Source organism: Pogona vitticeps, chromosome 4 (assembly GCF_051106095.1).
Source record: "Pogona vitticeps strain Pit_001003342236 chromosome 4, PviZW2.1, whole genome shotgun sequence".
Lineage (NCBI taxonomy): Eukaryota > Metazoa > Chordata > Lepidosauria > Squamata > Agamidae > Pogona > Pogona vitticeps.
The window spans coordinates 67,453,590-67,474,509 of record NC_135786.1 but is presented as its reverse complement, the minus strand read 5'-3'; the positions used below and the strand labels follow the sequence as shown (position 1 = coordinate 67,474,509).

Sequence of the window (20,920 nt, the reverse complement as noted above, 5' to 3'; positions counted from 1 at the left end):
AACCGGGCCATCAACAGTATTTATAAATTGTTTGCTATCAGTGACTATGAATGATGTTCTCTTTTGAAAAGTACAATATCCAGGTAAATTAGATTCACCATTAAAAGTACCTTTCAAATTTGATGTAGAAATAAACACAGTGTGAAGGAGGCAGGCAAGAAAGACCTGGCTCTAGGGAATGGTACTCTCACTTTTCTTTCACGGTGCCAACTACTACCCACTGTCCAGTGGGAAAAAGCTCAGGAAGGTTGCGAGAAAAGACAACCGAGCTTCCACCAGGTAGATATCTCTGTTACACAAGAATGAGAGGGAAGCGGCAAACAAAATTTCAAGGATACTATACAGGAGATGAGAAATGTCTGGTTTGAAATTTTTGCTGTCCCAACATGAGTGTCATCTTGTGATGGCTATTCAAATAAAATTATGATAATCTGCCAACATCTTTTAAAAATATGCTTGGCATTGCAACACTGGAGCCATAGAGAAATGCTCTGACCATCTTTAGCAGTCTCTGACATTATGTCAGTGGTGACACATGAGAAAGAAATTTTAAAAGCAAAATTACACCAGACAGTGGCAATAGATCTTCTCTGAATGACAGCCATTTATGTGACAAAATTTACTTGCCTTCAGTGCAATTACTCTGTTCTTTGTTGAAGTGGAAGAAATAGAATTATTTGCTTAGGTCATCCACACACAATGATTTTTTTAAGCAGCAAAACTGCTGGCACACCACTGACATTAACTAATGCTAAAAATGTCAGGAGTGTTTATGTAACCAGACATCACAGTGGTTATTACTGGTGGTAAAAGTCATTCTGGGAGAGTATTTTCCTGACAAATGAGATACTGTACACACAATAACTTACTCTGCCAATAATAAGAGAAATGAATTATTTTATAAAAACATGGTAACCAAAAGAATGGTGTGCCACTGGTTCTCATAAAGACTTACAGTTGTAGTTCACAGCCACTATAATAAATCACTTAGCCACAGATTTCAGTGGCATGTGGATTATATTCCACCTCTATAGCTGTGTTATTTTCTTCTTCCACATCCTGAGATAATCACAGTGCAAGTACTCCAAAAGCTAGTAAACTATAATATCCATTCTCCTTACAGTTGAGAAGGATGTTACTGTATGTTTTTTCGAGAGAGAAAACTGACATTCTTCCTGCTACAGGAAGTCTGAGATTCACAATTTGGTTCTAGAGTTTCCAAAGCATGGAACTTTCCATGTGCTGGCATTTCCTCCCTTTTTGCTGAACACCCCTTCATTTCATATTAAAGTTTACCTCCAGCCTAATGTTAACTCCCACATCCCACCACTTTCCTGTCAGTGAGCTTTTGACCCTATAGATCCACCAACTCCCCCCTTTTAAACAAGTCCTCCTACCCTCTCCTTCTTCCTTGCTGCTCCTTAAACCTATACCTGCCTCACAGGAAGAAGTGAATTATGCTACTACTCTTCTTTCAAATGTCACCTCGAAAAAAAATCTTTTCCACAAACCTTTTGACAATTTTCTGCCCCATATTGTACTGTGACGAAGCCTCAGAGTGTTTCCATACAGAGGACTCCTTATCCTAGCAAACAAAAGCATCTCCTCTGTATAACCATCCACCTTTTTTTCAACAGACGTACATCAGAAAGAAAGAAAAACAGTGGAAAAACAAGGGAAGGGTTCAAGTGTAGGACTAGATTGCCTTTAGTCCCTGCAAAACTAAGGGAACAAGGCAAGATGATCATCTAGGTTTTACTGATTGTTCAAAGTATGTGTATGAAATTAAAACATACTACTTCATATGCCACTACCACCTCCTCTTTCCCCTTCTTCTACAATCTACTCTTTGTCAAATAGTCTTCCTTTCCTTCCTTTATTTGTATCAGAGAGTTGCACAATTTAAAATATGGACATACAGTATGAAATAGAGAGAGAGGGAGAGAGAGAGAGGGAGAGAGAGAGGGAGAGGAAGAGAGAACTGACTACAGAATTCACAAACAAAACATTCAAAACATTCATTGGCTTTAAGAGTCTAATCATAAGAGTATGGTAACATCTCACATGCAGTAATTTATGATTATTGGTGTTCAGTTCTATTCTAAACAATTCCACAGGATTAAAAAAAATGTTTTCCAAAAGGAGATATTAATGTCATCGAAATAGTAGCATTTCAGGGATTTCTGGCTGATATTTTGTTCTTCCTAATATACTATTTTATACATTCAGCGAGTTGAAGCTGTTCTTTAATGTGATAAAAAGCAAGAAGATCACACACACGCATCCCCTGTATTTAGTTTTCTTGAGTAGGTGAGCTGGGGGGATACTTTAGAGTAGGAAACAAAATGGCAATAATTGTCCCAGGTTACAAAAGGCAATAAGTTCAAGGGATGCCTGGAATTATTTTTAAATTATCATATTTCAAGTTGATGGTAGACCACTGAATGTTTAATCCTTAATAAGAACAAGTCTGCTATTTCACAAAACAGGTTATTAAGATATATGCATGCAGAAACCTCAGATTCATTTAAGAATACAAATCTTGTAAGTCAGGATTCATCTTTCCTTTCTTCTTAATTACATTGCCTGGTTAAATATAAGAATTTGAAGAAAAGGCTTACACGTTACATAGAGAAGTTACAGATTAATGTAATCCTCTCTAGTGTGTTTACACAGATGAGGCTATATCACAATAGGTAAAGTGTGTGAGGGCACAGAGCTGCTCTACATGAAGAAATGGGCTGAAATAATGGAACGCCAATTCTTTTACTGTCACACATTAACTGAAAGAACAGACCTACTAAAGAGAAGGGACAGAGTTGGAGATTTCACTGTAATGTTTCCTTTTATTTATTTCTTTATTGAATTATTTTGTAGGTAAGATTTTCTATGTACATTAGACAAAGGCCAGTATTACAGCTTTTAACAGAAAATAGTCATGGCATCAAGAATAACTATCCCACAGGGAAATATATACTGTATGACCAGGGCTATCATTCAACAGACAAGCATTTTACCCATAAATTTAAGGAGCAATAAACACCTATTATGGAAGTCCATGATTTTCACTTTCTGACTAGTCATTAATAGGTCAAGTATGACAACTTCCAGTACACCTATTTATAGATATACCTTTTAAGAGCACATAAAACTGTACATCCTAGCCAGTACATTATGTAGTTCAAGGCTTCTGTCAACCACCATTTCCTCCCCTCCTCAGACTTCCCTTTCCATCTACAACATTATAGCGATAAAACCAGAAAGCAGTTCAAGAGCAAGAAAAAAATGACGAAAGTTTAAAGCAGAACGATCATGCACAAAGTGAATGCATCATTAAAATCACTATATTGACCCTGAACTGAAAGCAAGCTGGGTTAATTAAGATATGAGCTTTTTAAAAAGGTGACTTACTGGCAAATTTTCAAACTAGGTGAAAACAGCATTTTTATCTAATTTGGAAAAAGCAAGTGCTGATTCAGTACTGCATTTTACCACACAGCACTTGTTAAGAATGTATCATTTTGTTACTTTTTACTACCTGATTCAAAGTGGGATCCTGTTGGAAGCGATTTGATACAGTATAAAAAGTATTAACTTTGGTACTGTTAATATGATTTAGGCTTGTTACAGACATGGGCACAGGTGCCACCAAGGTCTGTTCCCTCCCCCTAGAATTGACCGTTATCAGTTGGCTATGCAGGGAGGTGGTCGGGTGGGCTACTTCCATGATTGGCCCAATGTTGATGACAATGGATGCACGGACTACATCATGACCAGTGAGTGGAACAGTCAGTTCTGGGGGACGGAATGGACCTCTGTGGCACCTGTGGTGCCGTGCTTCCTATTTCCAGGGATATGAATACAAAGCACCCATGTCTAGTCTGTTAACATGACTTGGGAAGAATAGTTTCTTCAAAAAGACCAGAATATATTCTAATGCACTTGCATGCAATACAATATGCATGAAGCCTCATGATGAATTAATTTGAATGGACGGTTCCCTCTGTGAAATCAGGAGGACATGACACAGCACAGTACTACAGTTTCTCCCATAAAGTTCTAAAGTACAGAGATGATTTTTTGAGAGGGAACAGGGAATCGTCGTGTTAAGTCTGCTGCAGAAAAAAAGCACGAAAATTTTGAAGATTTTATTTGAATAAGCTTTGTGGACAGTAGCCCACTTCATCAGATGGCAATACAGGAGTTAACAGAATGAAGATGTGCTCCGTAAGATCATGATGTTTTGATCTTGGATTTCTATCAGACGTTTTACCTTCTGAAAAATAAATCAATGTGCTACTAGAAACTAGTACTGGATCAAAAATAAAAACTAGTGCACCCATTATTCTAGGAAGACTACAGATGTAGTTACTGAGCAATTTTCAAAATAAGATGCCTACAGTATGATGAGTGACCTCATTGCTGCATAATGTTAGTTGAAATAAACAACAAAATCCCATGCATTAGGCATTTTGTTAACAGCCATCTTACATTTTTTAATTTGCTGCCATGATTCTGATAGCTAATTCTGTAATGTTGAGTTATCAACATCCAAACGTGCAATCCTCTAACATTCATTTGAAGAGGTCTTTTTAGACAAATGAACAAAACTTCTAGCAGTTCGAAAAGAAGACAATGACAAAAAGCCATCTGCTTTACACCTTTCCTTTGTTCTATAATAAGAGAACAAGCTGCACCTTTTGGGCTGTCAGGAATGCAACACTGATGAGACAGCCAGACACTGTCTTAACTACACTCTTCTTCCTGAATTTAGCAAAACACTCTTTATATTCTCTTACCTTTATGGTTTTGGTCTGGAGTCTGAGTCCATTTAAAGTGTTAATGGCTTTCTCTGCATCCTTTGGATCAATATAGTTAACAAATCCATACCCTAAACTCTGCCCTGTTGAAACATAAGAAACAAAAAAAAGGACTCAGTATTCTTTGCAGCACATGTGTACGATTTCCAAATGGGGTGGGGTTGAAATCTTTTTCTCTGTTATCTTTTTTCACCTAACACTTTCATCCCAATCCAAAAAGCATACCTGTACAGTCAGGACTGCTCAGAAACAGTGTTTATCATGGGAGCCACTGCGTTTAACAGGTGCTGATTCTTCTAGATTCCACAGTGCTTTTAAAATTGTGAGAACTATGTGAGTATATTAAACATTAACTACAGCGGTCAGACTAGTTCATTTTTTTCCTAAGTAAACCACAGAGAACAAGACAAGGGACATATAGCAGAACAATCAGATGCATGTGTAACATCTTTGTGTCATTTTAATTAAAAGACAAACCAAAACAATGTTCATCAGTAGCCAACCAAATTCTTACAAATGAGCAACAGTAAGATGATTTATTTTATCTCAGCTTTTAGCCTTCCTTTTTTGATCAGAATCTGATTATACATGCTAAGACAGCAGGTAAAAACCAATTGTAAAACAGAGTATTTAAAAATCAGAACACAGACTAGAATTAATTATCTACAAAGCCAACAAATTAGCTTCCCGAACTGTTTGTCTTGATAGTGACAGAATAAACATGAACAAAAATGGCAGAAAACTATCCGCCAGAATAGATTATTAGGTTGTATTATCTGCAGTATGTCCATAGGGTGATGTGGGGAAGCATAAAACAGTAGAGCTATTTCTATGTTTGGGTGGCAGACAAAACCATTTGAACAGCTTCTGTTTTATTGGTGGTGTCTGTGTTCATGTCTTAAAGGTCATTTTTATCCAATGCAAACAGCTTGGTTCGATAACCTAGTGCTATTTACAGGATTCACACAAGTCAGAGATTCACCTTGTATTTGACCAAAGCTAAGTGATCTCAGTCTCTTACATAATAAGAGTAGTATTCCCCCATTTTAACAAATACACACACTTTATTTCAAACACATACATTTTAAATACATGTATGAATGGACCATAAAGAAAGCTGACCACCGAAGAATTGATGCTTTTGAATTGTGGTGCTGGAGGAGGCTCTTGAGAGTCCCCTGGAATACAAGGAGAACAAACCTATCCATTTTGAAGGAAATCAACCCTGAGTGCTCACTGAAAGGACAGATCCTGAAGCCGAGGCTCCAATACTTTGGCCATCTCATGAGAAGACTCCTTGGAAAAGACGCTGATGCTGGGAAAGTGTGAAGGCAAGAGGAGAAGGGGACAACAGAGGACGGGGTGGTTGGACAGTGTCACTGAAGCTACCAACATCAATTTGACCCAACTCTGGGAGGCAGTGGAAGACAGGAGGACCTAGTGTGCTCTGGTCCATGGGGTCACGAAGAGTCGGACATGACTTAACAACTAAACAACAACAATGAATAAAAATGGCACTAGTACTTGCGGATACTCCTCAAGTAAAACTCACAGGATCCCTCAAACTAACTTTCCCTTCTGCTGTCTCAATATGCTCAGTTTTGGAAAATTATAGTTGTTTTACAACCATACCATGACTCTGACTAGAGAAACACAGATGTCCTTTTTATTCTATATTTGGCTTTCCCCTATTTGATCTGATGAAAAATATTGGTGATGTGCTCGAGTTCTTTTTCTCTGAGAGATAGTCCCACTGGCTAGTGTTGGGTAACTACACACCACCTGCTTTAGGCAAACATGGTCCTTCAGATTTCAAGGTATGAGTCTGGCATTTAGAAAGAGATGACCTTGACACTCTCAGGTTTCTTTCTTTCTTTCTTTTTTAATTCTCTCTGATTTTAAAAATGTCTGACTGCTACTGGGCACAAGATGTGGCCAATACAAATGGAACTCCCTCTAGGTAAGACGAAACTATGAGTTTTCTTGTTCAAGAAACTGACACAAGAATTCACTATGAGAGAAACCACGTGATGCCAAAAAACTGTGTTTCAAATAAGGAAACAGTCTGAATCTCACCTTTGCAATGATTTCATTGAGTGACGGGTAGATGAATACCCACTGTCTTTCATGCTCCTTCCTATACCACTGACATCAAAATAAAAAACCAGCTCACCAGAATTTTTTGAAGGACTGCAACAAAACAATTTGAGACCCACTCTAAAAGTGCAATGTGAATTCTGAGCACTGTATCATTGTCATGGATAATCATAGTCCCTTGACTATGCCTAGCTCTATCCTGTTCGGGGAACTGATTCGAAAGTGCAACAGGGCAGTGATGTTTTGACATGCACTGTCTCAACCATGCATCACACCTTCACATAATCAAGTGGTTATTACCTTGTGAAGTACCAAAAATTCAAAGTTTACAAAGGAAATAATTACACCCAGAAGGCCATGTTAATAAAAGCCTCAGCCACATACCACTCCACCATACTGCAGCAGGCATAATATATCATAAAGAGTCCAATCCATATTTTACATCTACACAGAAACTGTTAAGTTAATGGACAAAAGAGTGCATGAAAGATCAGTTTAGAGTTACATTTCTCTACCACCATACCTGAAATTATTTTTTTTTCACCTATGCAGCAGGAAATGGCAAGAGAGTGTTTCTCATGATATCTAAAAACTGTGTTTAAAAAGCAGTCTAAGGATATAATAGGAAACCTGCTTCATGAAAGACAGGAAAACCCTATGTGTGTGTTTATGCATATCATTTCATTCAGCTGCAGCTAAAATATAAAGGGAATGAGATTTATTTTGTTTTTATTCATTTATAAAAGACACAACTACTTTTCATTATAAAACAATCCCTAAGCTGAATACAATACCAATAAAAGCTGAGTACAATACCAATAAACATAATAAAGCCATATAATAAATCTATACTTAATAATAAAACAGTAAGGATGGGAGCAACCAACTAGACAGCAATTTATGAAATGTAGTAATATAAATTCAACTTAACGCCCAGCTGAGTAAGTAAGTCTTCAGATGGTGTTGAAAGCAAAGAAAGGAAAAAAGATCCTTGTCTCCTTCTCCTACCAGGATGAAGCTTTCATTTCCCCCCTCCCCAAAAGGTATCAGTACGGCCTTACTAGACTTTAAGAAAAAAAAACAACCTTTGCATCCTCTCTCTCCCCCTCTCCATCAAGAGGGGAAAGTTTTCAATCTCCCAATACAGTTAAGCATTGAAAGCTCTGTTTTGTTTTGATCTCAGCAATCACACATGCTGGAAGCAAACCTAAATGGACCAATCCTACTTTTTCAAAAAAAAAAAAAAAAAAAAAAAAAAAAAAAAACTACACAAAAAAACCAGTAGCCAAAAAGATAAAGGCAGACACACTCTGAGGATGGGTTGTTTCATGCTGGTATTTATGTCATATGATCACCAGGAGGACTGAACCAGCCTGTCTGCAGAGTGGACTGAACAGCAGGGCAAATTCCCATGTAGTTGCACCCTAATTTAGTCTCTAAATTAGAACTGAACCTAGACTGGAAAGGATCTGGACAGCCTGAAACAAAGCAAGGTGTTGTTGTTGTTTAGTTGTTTAGTCGTGTCCGACTCTTCGTGACCCCATGGACCAGAGCACGCCAGGCCCTCCTGTCTTCCACTGCCTCCCGCAGCTGGGCCAAATTCATGTTGGTCGCTTCGATGACACTGTCCAACCCCTTCATGGATTGCTGCCTTGTCGTGGCAAAGGGGCTTGAGTACTTCAGAGAAACTATGGGCTATGCCATGCAGGGACACCCAAGACGGACAGGTCATAGTGGAGAGTTCCGACTAAACGCAATCCACCTGGAGCAGGAACTGGCAAGCCACTCCAGTATCTTTGCCAAGAAAACTCCATGGACAGAAACAAAAGGCTAAAAGCAAGGTACTCATTACTAAATCCAGTAATCCAGGTGCGATCTTTTCCCTTCATGTTTAATTTTTCAAACACATGTACCAATAAACAACCACTAGCCACTTCACTCATCCTTTCTTTGTGAGCTAGAAAACAAGCCAGCAAGCCTCTAGGAAATTGCAGTTTTCTATTGTAGGAAAGTATACTTAATGGTTTCTGAATAAGTCAGCAGATGAATCTGTAGTAAAAAGATGGCTTCATATCCTGGCTTGTTTTGGAAGCAGCTAACTACAGCTCTTTGGTTTGGATATAATGGTAAGCTACAGCTAACTGCAAACTCCTTGACTTGTTTGCCAGTTCATGTGAAGGAAGAAATGAAATGCCTGTCTGCAATGAGCTTACTGTGCCAATATACTGTCATCCCAGCACAGCCACTGACGATGTTTACAACCTCCACTACCATGTTAACTCTGAATAGAAATGGGAAAGAAACCCAGCAGCTTAGTATAATACAACATTTCTGGACCAGATACGATTTGGACACTGTAATATTCAGTGTCTTTGTACGGCAATGAGGATATTGATTTTTATTCTTGTTGTTCTCATTGTTTAAAATTAAAACAAAGCAGCCTGAGCAGGGTGCAAGAGAGAGAATACCAACCAGCTGAATTCTTCCCCGTCTAGTCAGTGTTCAGTATCACCTTTCTGTACCTGTTCTTTTCAAGAGAAACACAGGGAACTATCTCCCCCCATTTCTTCCTTCCTTCCTTCCTTTAAAAAAAACAACACAAAAAGCCATGTGGGAAGGCTAATTTCAATAGACAACCAATCTGGAATTATGCTCAACAGCCCACTCAGATTGCTTCTGCTGCTAAATAACCCTGAAACTGCTGGGAAAGAAACATACTGCTTCCTGTAATGGTGAAACTCGAGTGTTAGTGCATCCTTGTTTCTAACGATGTGCCTGATTGCAAAAGATAGGCAAGAGCACTCTGCCAAAACAGGAGCACCTCCAGCTGCCCGCTGTGTTTTTGTGTTGGGCAGGGAGAAACAGAAGCTCCCTTCCCAGCACAGAAACCAAATGAGCTGCTAGAAGACATATGGAACACTTCATCCCTGATGCTTACTCCCCCACAACCAGCATAGGAACTACAAGGACAGAAGAGGGACAGAGCACTCCTTTTCTCCTCTGACACTCTGATGTGTTTCTATGCTAGGCACGTAACAGACAAAACTCATTCATGCCTCGCACAGAAAAAAAAGCAGGCTGGGGTTAAAGGGGCAAACAGCCTGTGCCTCTTTTGCAGTCTGCTTGGATTTTATGCTGGACACACAGGAGCTGAATCATACATTGACCACAGAAATCCAACAAACTGGCAGCAGAGACATGAAGGTATTTTATGCTAAACAGGATGGGACTATGCAAAAGTAACACTGCAGCAGCAGGTTTGTGGTGATGGGATAGTGGGTGATCTGTGTGTTCACCATCAATGCAGTTTCTATGCTGGTTGTGAAAAGGAAACTTGTTTGTAAGTCTGCAAGATGTTTTGCTCACTGACTTTTTACTTGCAAGAGGTAATAGCTAAGAATGCAGAGAGCGATCCTTCCACCCGCCAGCAGCTACTCTTATGAGTAAAAGGAGGCCAACAGTTTCTATTCTTTTTCTTTTCCTTTTTAGAGGGGGCCACTAATTTATAAATCTTTGTTAGTCTCACCAAATGTGTTAAAGGACTGCCCACCTTAGTATTACTTAAGATAAACTGACACTAGTGTTGGTTCAGAAGTAACTGAATGAAATACAGAGTTAAAAACAATACCATAAATTGAAGTCTTTAAGACAATAATCATATCATCAGGTATGAATTATTTTGGCAGAAAGATAAGAATCGTAATTTTAAAAAAAATCAAAGCAAACAAATACATTGTGAGAAAACAACAGCAAAAGACTAGTTTTAGGCATTTTTTTACGTTAGAAATGTTTTTAACCTATACACTGTGCATCATACTTTAAAATACCATTTTGGCGATGGACCATGGAAACACTGCCCATCATGATGAATTTGATTTAAATCATGATTTTTAAATGGGATTTTTTTGACAATTTAAATCTAAAAAGTCTAATTTTGATTTAAGTGGTGATTTAAATCAATTTGATTTTTAAAAATAATTGATTTCTGTCCACCCTACTGGTCATGATAATAAAACAAACAAAAAATCTGAATGATAGGCAATGACCAAAATCTTAATAGTGTTTGTATAAACTCTGCATAACTTTTCAAAACTGTTCTTGTTGAACTACTCCTACCAAGTAGTAGTAGTAGTGTGCCATCAAGTCATCTCTGACTTAATTGTGACTCTATGAATGAGTGGCCTCCAAAATGTCCTGTACTCAACTCTTGCTTAGCTCTTGTAAACTCAATCCATCCTGTCAATCCACCTCATACCTGGTCCTGCTCCTTTTCTGCTATCTGCAACTCTTCCTAGCATTAGTACTCCCCAACTAAATGTGGCTAATAGACAAGGTGTTGGGTGCATCTTGGTTGTCTGCCAAGACACATGCCTGACAGCACAACCTAGATGTGCTCTGGTACCTCATCAGTAAGCCACTATTAGCATAGCAAGTTACACAAACCTTACATGAACACCAGCATGATTCCAGTCAAATAATTCCTAGTATTGTTGGAAGTCCCTTTATCCTATAGCAGGAATTCCCATCTGAAGATGCTGGCCACAGAGACTGGCGAAACAACCTTCAGAACACGGCCAAAGAGCCCGAAAAACCCACAACAACCAATTCCTATTTCCTTAAAACACAACTCATCTGCTACTTACAGAAACAATTTGGAGGGAAGTTTGAAATGGAAAACAGTTCAACCATCCCTATCACATAGGAGATGCCTGCTTTAAGTCAACCAATTTAATAAAATTCTGTAAATCTATCCCTGCCCTTATTTTATTCCTGTCTTTCTCTCTTTTGTCTGAAGTTTTAAACTGTAAGATCATTAGGGCAGGGACAGATCACATCCTGCACATGTTCATGGGATAATATGACATAACACTATCACCAACAATCACTAATGTGCAATAAAAAAGAACCAGGCACTATTGCTGAATTGGAATAAACTAAATTAGCTGCCTCTAGAAGCTACAATTTTGCAAATCAGAACAGCAGACTTGCGTCACTAAAAAGGACCTTTCACTTGTTCTCATTAAAATCTTTCAGGAACAATTAGCAGAGCTAAAGAATTTTAACATAAAATTGCCAGCTTCATAATGTTGAAGCCAATAGTCATGCTCTGGGATATTTGATAAACTGGACAGCCCCCCAGTAGGTTGCAAAGAGAGGAATCTTATTTCAGACAAGGCAGGCTGACACAACTATGGAGGTCAACCAGGCTTCATTCTGATTACTAAGAATTTACAATCCTTTATAAAAATTGAAGATATAGATCCTTGGAGTACAGTGGTGCCTCGCTTAACGAGCGCACCGTATAACGACGAATTCGCATAGCGATCCGTTTTTTGGATCGCTAATGCGAAAGCATACCGACGGTTCCAATGGGCAAAACTCGCATTGCGAAGATTGGTAAGCGTTTCGCTTACCGATCTTTGCATTGCGATGTCGGGGAATCAGCTGTTTGGCGGTTCCAAAATGGCCGCCGGATGGCCCAAAATGGCCACGTGCAGCATTTTCGCGCCCTGCCCTCGCTTACTGCCGCTATGGGGAAACATCGCAGAATGGTGAGTTTTGTGCCCATTTGGAACGCATTAAACGGGTTTCCCCGTTCCGTATAGCGATGTTTCCCCATAGCGAAGGTTAATCCGGAACGGATTAACCTCGCTATGCGGGGCACCAATATGTATAGACATAAATTGATGGATTTAGATTAGATAAGGACATTTGCTGAAAATGGAAAGATATGCAACATTACACCATACTTTCTGACTGCTGAGAAATAACCATTCTACTGGTAAATGAGAAAGATCTTTAATGTTCTAGGAGGGGGGAAGTAATCATCTTTCTAATATTGTATTAGACACAAATAATTGGTCCTCCCCCCCAAAATGTCTTCCATCACTTTATCACCATATACATTTTTAACTGCAAGTGCCATCAAACTGATCAAGACTATAGATGAGGGTATTTGTATTTGTATCCACTCACATGTCTGCCGGAGGCGGCTCCACTCTCCCTTCCAATCACTCTGGAGCTCCTGGTCACCTATCCACTCCTGGCAGGAGGAGGAAAAATGAGTCTCCCTGCCAGGCTGCCTTGTTCCATCCAGCTGTGTGGGAGTATTTGAATACGGATACCCCCATTTCTAATTAAGACTCATAAAGGAAATGGGGCAAAATACTGCCACTTCTTGCAAAGAAGTGGCAGGAGCAAAATACTGCCACTAAGAATTTAGGCCAAATCTTGAAAATGTAATTTATTATTTAAGGCAATTTGAGTTTTGAAAAGCAGCAAAGGCTGGACTAGTCTATGGCTTCAATGTCGCAATAATCAGTATGACTATGTATAAAACAGATTCAACTTTTCTGCAACAGAAAGAGAGTATTTTTTAGTGCTCTTAAAACATCCAGCTTACAAAGGACTAGAAGTGATGAAATTTGAATTTCAACATTAACATTCTCATATAAGTTCACCATACATTATGAAGTATGGAACAGCAAGGAGAGATGTTAAAAAATTCCTGGAGGAAAATTACTGCCTTTAAAAAGCATGTTTATCTATGAAATGCAAAGACTACTATAACAGAACATGAAATCATGTTGAACAGCACTGCCAGCATAACAGGAATGATGTCATCATAAGCATCAGATTACTGCTAATTAAAGGCTTCCTTTTGTGATCTCAGGATGCACATGGCTAGCACACAGCATGATGAATTTGCATGCACACACAAATAGCAAAAGGAATCCTTTAATCAGCAGCAATCTCTGCTGCTTCTGATGTCATCCCCATTACACAGGCAGATCCTGCCCAACAGGTGAATTTCAGCTATGAAAATGGAACTGGAGAAACATATAGATTCTTACAGCTGTGGACATAACAGAAAGGATTGCATTTATTTATCTATCTGATTTTTATCTGTCCTTTCTCACCTAGTGAGGACTAAAGACACCATACAAAAATTTAAAATAAACAATTAGTTAACCAAATTAATCAACATTAAAACCACAATACATAAACATTATTTTAAAACTGTATTTTTAAAAAGACATTGTTGTTTGTTGTTTAGTCATTAAACTGTGTCCGACTCTTCGTGACCCCATGGACCATAGCACGCCAGGCCCTCCTATCTTCCACTGCCTCCTGTAGTTGTGTCAAGTTCATCTTGGTTGCTTCAATGACACTGTCCAACCATCTCATCCTCTGTCGTCCCCTTCTCCTCTTGCCTTCACACTTTCCCAGCATCAGGGTCTTTTCCAGGGAGTCTTCTCATGAGATGGCCAAAGTACTGGAGCCTCAGCTTTGGGATCTGTCCTTCCAGTGAACATTCAGGGATGATTTCCTTCAGAATGGATAAATTTGTTCTCCTTGCAGTCCAGGGAACTCTCAAGAGTCTCCACCAGCACCACAATTCAAAAGCATTAATTATCTGGCGGTCAGCCTTCTTTATGGTCCAGCTCTCACCTCCATACATCACTAGTGGAAAAACAATAGCTTTGACTATGCGGACCTTTGTCAGTAAGGTGATGTCTCTGCTTTTTAAGATGCTATCCATGTTTGTCATCGCTTTTCTCCCAAGAAGCAGGCGTCTTTTAATTTTGTGGCTCCTGCCACCATATGCAGTGATCATGGAACCCAAGATAGTAAAATCTGTCACTGCCTCCATATCTTCCCCTTCTATTTGCCAGGAGTTGATGGAACCAGTGGCCATTATCTTCGTTTTTTTCATGCAGAGCTTCAGACCATTTTTGGTGCTCTCCTCTTTCACCCTCATTAGGAGGTTCTTTAATTCCTCCTCACTTTCTGCCATCAGAGTGGTATCATCTGCATATCTGAGGTTGTTAATATTGCTTCCGGCTATCTTAATTCCGGCTTGGGATTCCTCCAATCCGGACTTTCGCGTGATGTATTCTGCATATAAGTCAAATAAGCTGGGAGACAATATACAGCCTTGTCATACTTCTTCCCCAATTTTGAACCAATCAGTTCTTCCATATCCAGTTCTAACTGCTGCTTCATTCAAAATCCAGCTTATATTTCTGGGAGTTCTCGGTCCACATACTGCGGAAGCCTACCTTGGAAGATTTCGAGCATAACCTTGCTAGCGTGGGAAATGAGTGCAATTGTACGTAGTTAGAGCATTCTTTGACACTGCCCTTCTTTGGCGTTGGGATGTAGACTGATTTTTTTCAATCCTCTGGCCACTGCTGAGTTTTCCAAACTTGCTGGCATATTGAGTGTAGCATCTTAACAGCGTCATCTTTTAAGATTTTTCAATAGTTCAACTGGAATGCCATTACCTCCACTGGCCTTGTTCTTAGCCATGCTTTCCAAGGCCCACTTGACTTCACTCTCCAGGATGTCTGGCTCAAGGTCGGCAACCACACTATTTGGGTTGTCCGGGACATCCAGATCTTTCTCGTATAATTCCTCTGTGTATTCTTGCCACCTCTTCTTCATGTCTTCTGCTTCTGTGAGGTCCCTACCAGTTTTGTCCTTTATCATGTCCATCATTGCACAAAACGTTCCTTTAATATCTCCAATTTTCTTGAACAGATCTCTGGTTTTTCCTTTTCTGTTATTTTCCTCTATTTCTTTGCACTGTTCATTTAAGAAGGCCCTCTTGTCTCTCCTTGATATTCTTTGGAAGTCTGCAATCCATTTTCTGTAACTTTCCCTATCTCCCTTGCATTTGCTTTCCCTTCTCGTCTCTGCTCTTTGTAAGGTCTCGTTGGACAGCCACTTTGCTTTCTTACATTTCCTTTTCTTTGGGGTGGTTTTTGTTGTTGCCTCCTGTACAACATTACAAGCCTCCATCCATAGTTCTTCACATTCTGTCCACCAAATCTAGTTCCTTAAATCTGTTCTTCACTTCCACTGTGTACAGTATTCATAAGGAATTTGGTTTAGATTATACCTGATTAGCCCAGTGGTTTTTCTTATTTTCTTAAGTTTAAGCTTGAGTTTTGCTATAAGAAGCAGATGATCAGAGCCACAGTCAGCTCCAGGTCTTGTTTTTGCTGACTGTATAGAGCTTCTCCAAATTTGGCTGCAGAGAATATAATCAATCTGATTTCAGTATTGCCCATCTGGTGATGTCCATGTGTAGAGTCACCTCTTGTGTTGCTGGAAAGAGTGTTTGTGATTACCAGTTTGTTCTCCTGACAGAACTCTATTAGCCTTTGCCCTGCTTTGTTTTGAACTCCAAGGCCATACTTACCTGTTGTTCTTTTATCTCTCCCTACTTTAGCATTCCAGTCCCCTATAATAACAAGAACATCTTTCTTTGGTGTCAGTACTAGAAAGTAAGTCTTGTAAATCTTCATAGAATTGGTCAGTTTCAGCCTCTTCAGCATCAGTGGTTGGTGCATAAACTTGGATTACTGTGATGTTGAAAGGTCTGCCATGGATTCGTATTGAAATCATTCTATCATTTTTGAGATCATATCCCATTACAGCTTTTCCCACTCTTTTGTTGACTATGAGGGCTACTCCATTCCTCCTGCGGAATTCTTGCCCACAATAGTAGATATGATAATCGTCTGAATTGAATTTGCTCATTCCTGTCCATTTTAGTTCACTGACGCCCTGGATGTCAATGCTTATCTTGCCATCTCCTGTTTAAGCACATCCGGCTTACCAAGGTTCATAGATTACATTCCAGGTTCCTATGCAGTATTTTTCTTTGCAGCATTGGACTTTCCTTTCACTTCCAGACGCATCCACAGCTGAGCGTCCTTTTGGCTTTGGCCCAACCACTTCATTAGCTCTAGAGCTACTTGTACTTGTCCTCCGCTCTTCCTCAGTAGCATGCTGGACGCCTTCCGACGTGAGGGGCCCATCTTCCAGCGTCATCTCTTTTAGCCTTTTGTTTCTGTCCATGGAGTTTTCTTGGCAAAGATACTGGAGTGGCTTGCCAGTTCCTGCTCCAGGTGGATTGTGTTTAGTCAGAACTCTTCACCATGACCTGTCCGTCTTGGGTGTCTGCATGGCATAGCCCATAACTTCTCTGAATTACTCAAGTCCCTTAGGCACAACAAGGTAGCAATCTGTGAAGGGGATTAAAAGACATAACCATCTCAATTTCCTCTTTGCTCCCTAAAAGCCTCTCTAAAGAGGAATGTTTTCATCTGCCAGGTGAAAAAAGGAGGGAAGCAGCCAACTGCACCATCTAAGTGAGGGAGTTCCACAATGCAGAAACAGCCCTCTCTCTGGGTCCTCAGCAAACACTCTTGTGAGAGTGGTGGGACTAAGAGAAGGCCTCCCCCCAAGAATCTTAAATTGGGATGAGAAATCTGTAATGATGAACAGAGTTTATTTAAGGAAAAAGAGCCATATATAAAAATGATAACATAATTCTTTATTTCTCCTTGCTGCTTTAATCCCTGCTTCTATACACACTCTATCTCTCATCGTCGTTTAGTCGTTTAGTCGTGTCCGACTTTTTGTGACGCCATGGACCAGAGCACGACAAGCCCTCCTGTCTTCCACTGCCTCCCGTAGTTGTGTCAATTTCATGTTGGCTGGTTCGCAGACACTGTCCAGCCATCTCATCCTCTGTCGTCCCCTTCTCCTCTTGCCGTCACACTTTCCTAACATCAAGGTCTTTTCCAAGGAGTCTTCTCTTCTCATGAGATGGCCAAAGTATTGAAGCCTCAGCTTCAGCTCTAACTCTATGCACATCCAATTCCTATTTGTCTCACGTTAACAACCAGAAAAATAACATATACATGTGTTCACATACAATATCCGTCATCTAGCTATAATGAAGTGGACTGTTATTTCTACGAGCACATAACTAGTAATAAGCTCTATACAGGTGTTATAGCCTCAGTCTGGGTAAGGCCTAAAGTACAGTGGGAATGGGACTTGTTCAAAAGCTCCCCTCCATGCCCTCACCCCAGCAGGAAGACTTCTGTACATTCACAATGAATGTCTGTATCTTCCAGGTAGGATATGTGGGGATGCAGGAATTACCATATTTTTCTGTTTATAAGACAACTTGATGTATAAGACACCCCCCCCTTTTCCAACCCCAAATTTGAAAATTTGATCACTGCTTTCACCACCACTTCCTAAACCCAGGGCTTAGCAAAAGGAAGGGAAAAGCAGTGGTCAAATGGCTGCACGATCACTGAGCCCACAATCAGTGGTGGAAGCAGCAGCAGGAGGAGGTGGAGACTGAGGCAAAGAAGCAGCTGGGCTTGGCTGCCTCTCGCTGCTGCCCACTGACTGCTGCCGCCGCACAATCACAAGGACACAATCGCTAGAGGAGGCGATTGGGCAGCTGCAAGAGGCAGCCTAGCCTGGCTGCTTCTTTGCCTCAGTCTCCACCTCCTGCTGCTGCTGCCTTCCATGTATAAAACAACCCTGATTTTTTCTCTAATTATTTTAGGAAAAAGTGTCATTTTATACATGGAAAAATACGGTATGTCAATCTCCATATCACATCCTCTTACCTGAAATGCGTGAAATATTACTGAAGAGTTGGAATTCTTGACCACTAGATTTGGATATGACTTTGGAACTGAGGGTGCAGACTATATAGTATTTCCATGGGGAGCTCTTCTTTCCTAGATGTGTCTGCCATTTTCCTAAATGTTCTGTATGCATCTAAGTCAGCTTTATTATTTCCTGAACAAACAAAATGCTACTGAAACATGTGCAGCTTGAAGAAGAGATCTGAAATTGAGCCTTCTTTTGATCACAACATGCACTCCTTAGCTAGGAACCTACTGAAAGGTCATGAAGTTTTATTAAGATTTTACCTATCTACTACTTTAGCTGGAATATATCTCTCTCTCTCTCTCTGTGTGTGTGTGTGTGTGAGAGAGAGAGAGAGAGAGAGAGAGAACAATACTAGAGATATTTCAATATTTGATACAAATGCACCAAATATGCAATGTTATAGAAATATAAACAAAACTGTTCTACAGGTGTCACAAAGACCTCAGAAACATAAGTAGAATTTAAGAAGCACAATTCTTTGAAAATACTGTATTACAGAGGCAGGGTTGGCAGAAGCTGACAGAACTGAAAGAGGGCAAAAGCAAAGGTCGCATATATTTTGAAACAGAAAGAAAACACAACATGAGCACATTTCATGCTCGAAAAACATACATCTAGGTTCAACCTCACCCTTTTAATGCTGAAATGTTAACCAAAGTGTTGGTAATCTGTTGGACTGATGCCTTTGATTTTTAAAAAAACATATGCAGCTATATGAACTAAAGTGCAATCCAACCAATCCAGCAGTGAAAGAGTTTGCTACTCTTTCTCCAGTAGCTAGATATTTGCATGTTTTTTAAACTGACATTTTAAAAAGAGGGTTAAGTCTATATTATGTTGTCTAAAGCTCCACAAAGCTAGAAAACTGGAAACTAAGAGACACACCTCATGATCAGTAAAGATGGTGCAGTCTCACAATTGCGGGGTTATTTTTTTATTTTCCTCTGACATGTCTTATAATTATGTTATAAGGAAGCATAATTTATAACACTGTCCAACATACTGTGTTTCCCCGAAAATAAGACAAGGTCTTATATTAATTTTTGCTCCAAAAACACATTAGGGCTTATTTTCAGGGAATGTTTTATTTTAGTTGTGTTGTTTTCTTCTGGTTGCTGCACGATGGTGGAGGGCGAGGTTTCACTTAACTGAGGCATATTTTGGGGGGTAGGGCTTATATTACAAGCATCCTGAAAAAATCATATTGGGGCTTATTTTCAGGTTAGGTCTTATTTTCGGGGAAACAGGATAGTTACTCATCACAGGACAAAAATGGGCAAGAATGTGAATTCAGATCGTTGTTAAAACTAGAATGTACCTGTTACGTTCACCCCGTGCCCTGGTTTCTTTCTCTCCCAAACCAAGGGTTCATGCTGGTGACATTCCCTCTTTCTTTCGCTGCCACTAGTGGATTTCTTTATCCACACTATAAAGGACTTTAGTCTGACACTGGCTGCCAACAACAGAACTTGTTTATTAAAGGGTATCAGGGTAATTCAGAATCACAGATGTTCTTTATTCATTTCATATACAGTGGTACCTCAACTAACGAACGTCTCTACTTACGAACATTTTGAGTTATGAACGGCTCCATTTGCAAAATTTTGCTTAGACTTGTGAATGGAGCTTTGAGTTATGAACAAAAAATGCGGGGGAGGCAGGGAAAGCACGAAATTTTAACTTTCAGTTAACCGTTGGCCAGCGAAGAGGGTGCTTGTCTGCTACCTCGCTCATCCAAATATTTAGAGAATGGATAGGGAGACAGTCTTCAGACTGCCTGGAACATACTGTACTGCCTGGCACTGTATAGTACACTGCCTGTACTGTACTGTATGGACTGTATTTTTGGCTTTTTTAATTTTGGATTTTGGATTTTTGACCTTTTTTAAAAAAACAGAGACTGATTGTTCTGGGTGAGTACACTGTATAGAGGATTTTTTGCAGCTGGGGGGGTAGGGCTAGGTGGGGGGTTATGCTTCTGTGCCCTGATGGATCTTGCAGTGTGAATTTAAAATGTGAAAAGTAGACTGTAATACTAAATTAAAATCAAATGTGAAAATTAGAATGTAATTTTAAAATGTAAATTTTATTTATTTATTTTTGCATTCTGTGGCTTCTAGGGTTTGTGTACTGTGACCTCTCTGTTGTTTTAAAATACTGTATGTGGGTTTAAAATGTGACTCCAAAGTCTTTTTTTCTTTGGGGATTTGTTTGCTGTAATAATGGTTTTCGATGCAAGTAGTAGACATTTCTACTACTGATGCAGGCAGTTTAAAATGGAGTTTAAAACAGAGTCTACTGTAGACTCAAGGCTCTCTTCCCTCCCCCCCTTGTCTTATCGCTCTCTCTCTCTCTCTCCCTCCCTCCCTCTATGCTCTCTTTTTTGTGATGAGGAGTTCTGTGCTGGAATGCTTGTGATTGTTGGTGCAAGCAAGCTGTAAAATGCAGTTTTGGGGTTTGTCCTGTGGTGTGCTGAACGGTACATACATAGTTATGGCTCCAAAGAA

The 20,920-nt window shown here is 39.7% G+C and overlaps 1 protein-coding gene across 9 annotated transcripts in view; it reads right to left on the bottom strand.

Annotated features, from left to right (window-relative positions):
* Positions 1-20,920, bottom strand: part of ELAVL4 (ELAV like RNA binding protein 4) — a 133,042-nt gene that overhangs the window by 24,924 nt on the left and 87,198 nt on the right. For all 9 annotated transcript variants that reach the window (XM_020788096.3, XM_020788098.3, XM_078392862.1 and 6 more), the window contains exon 3: positions 4,800-4,903. In XM_020788096.3, coding sequence (XP_020643755.2) covers positions 4,800-4,903 — 104 coding nt within the window. The remainder of the gene's footprint in view (positions 1-4,799; positions 4,904-20,920) is intronic.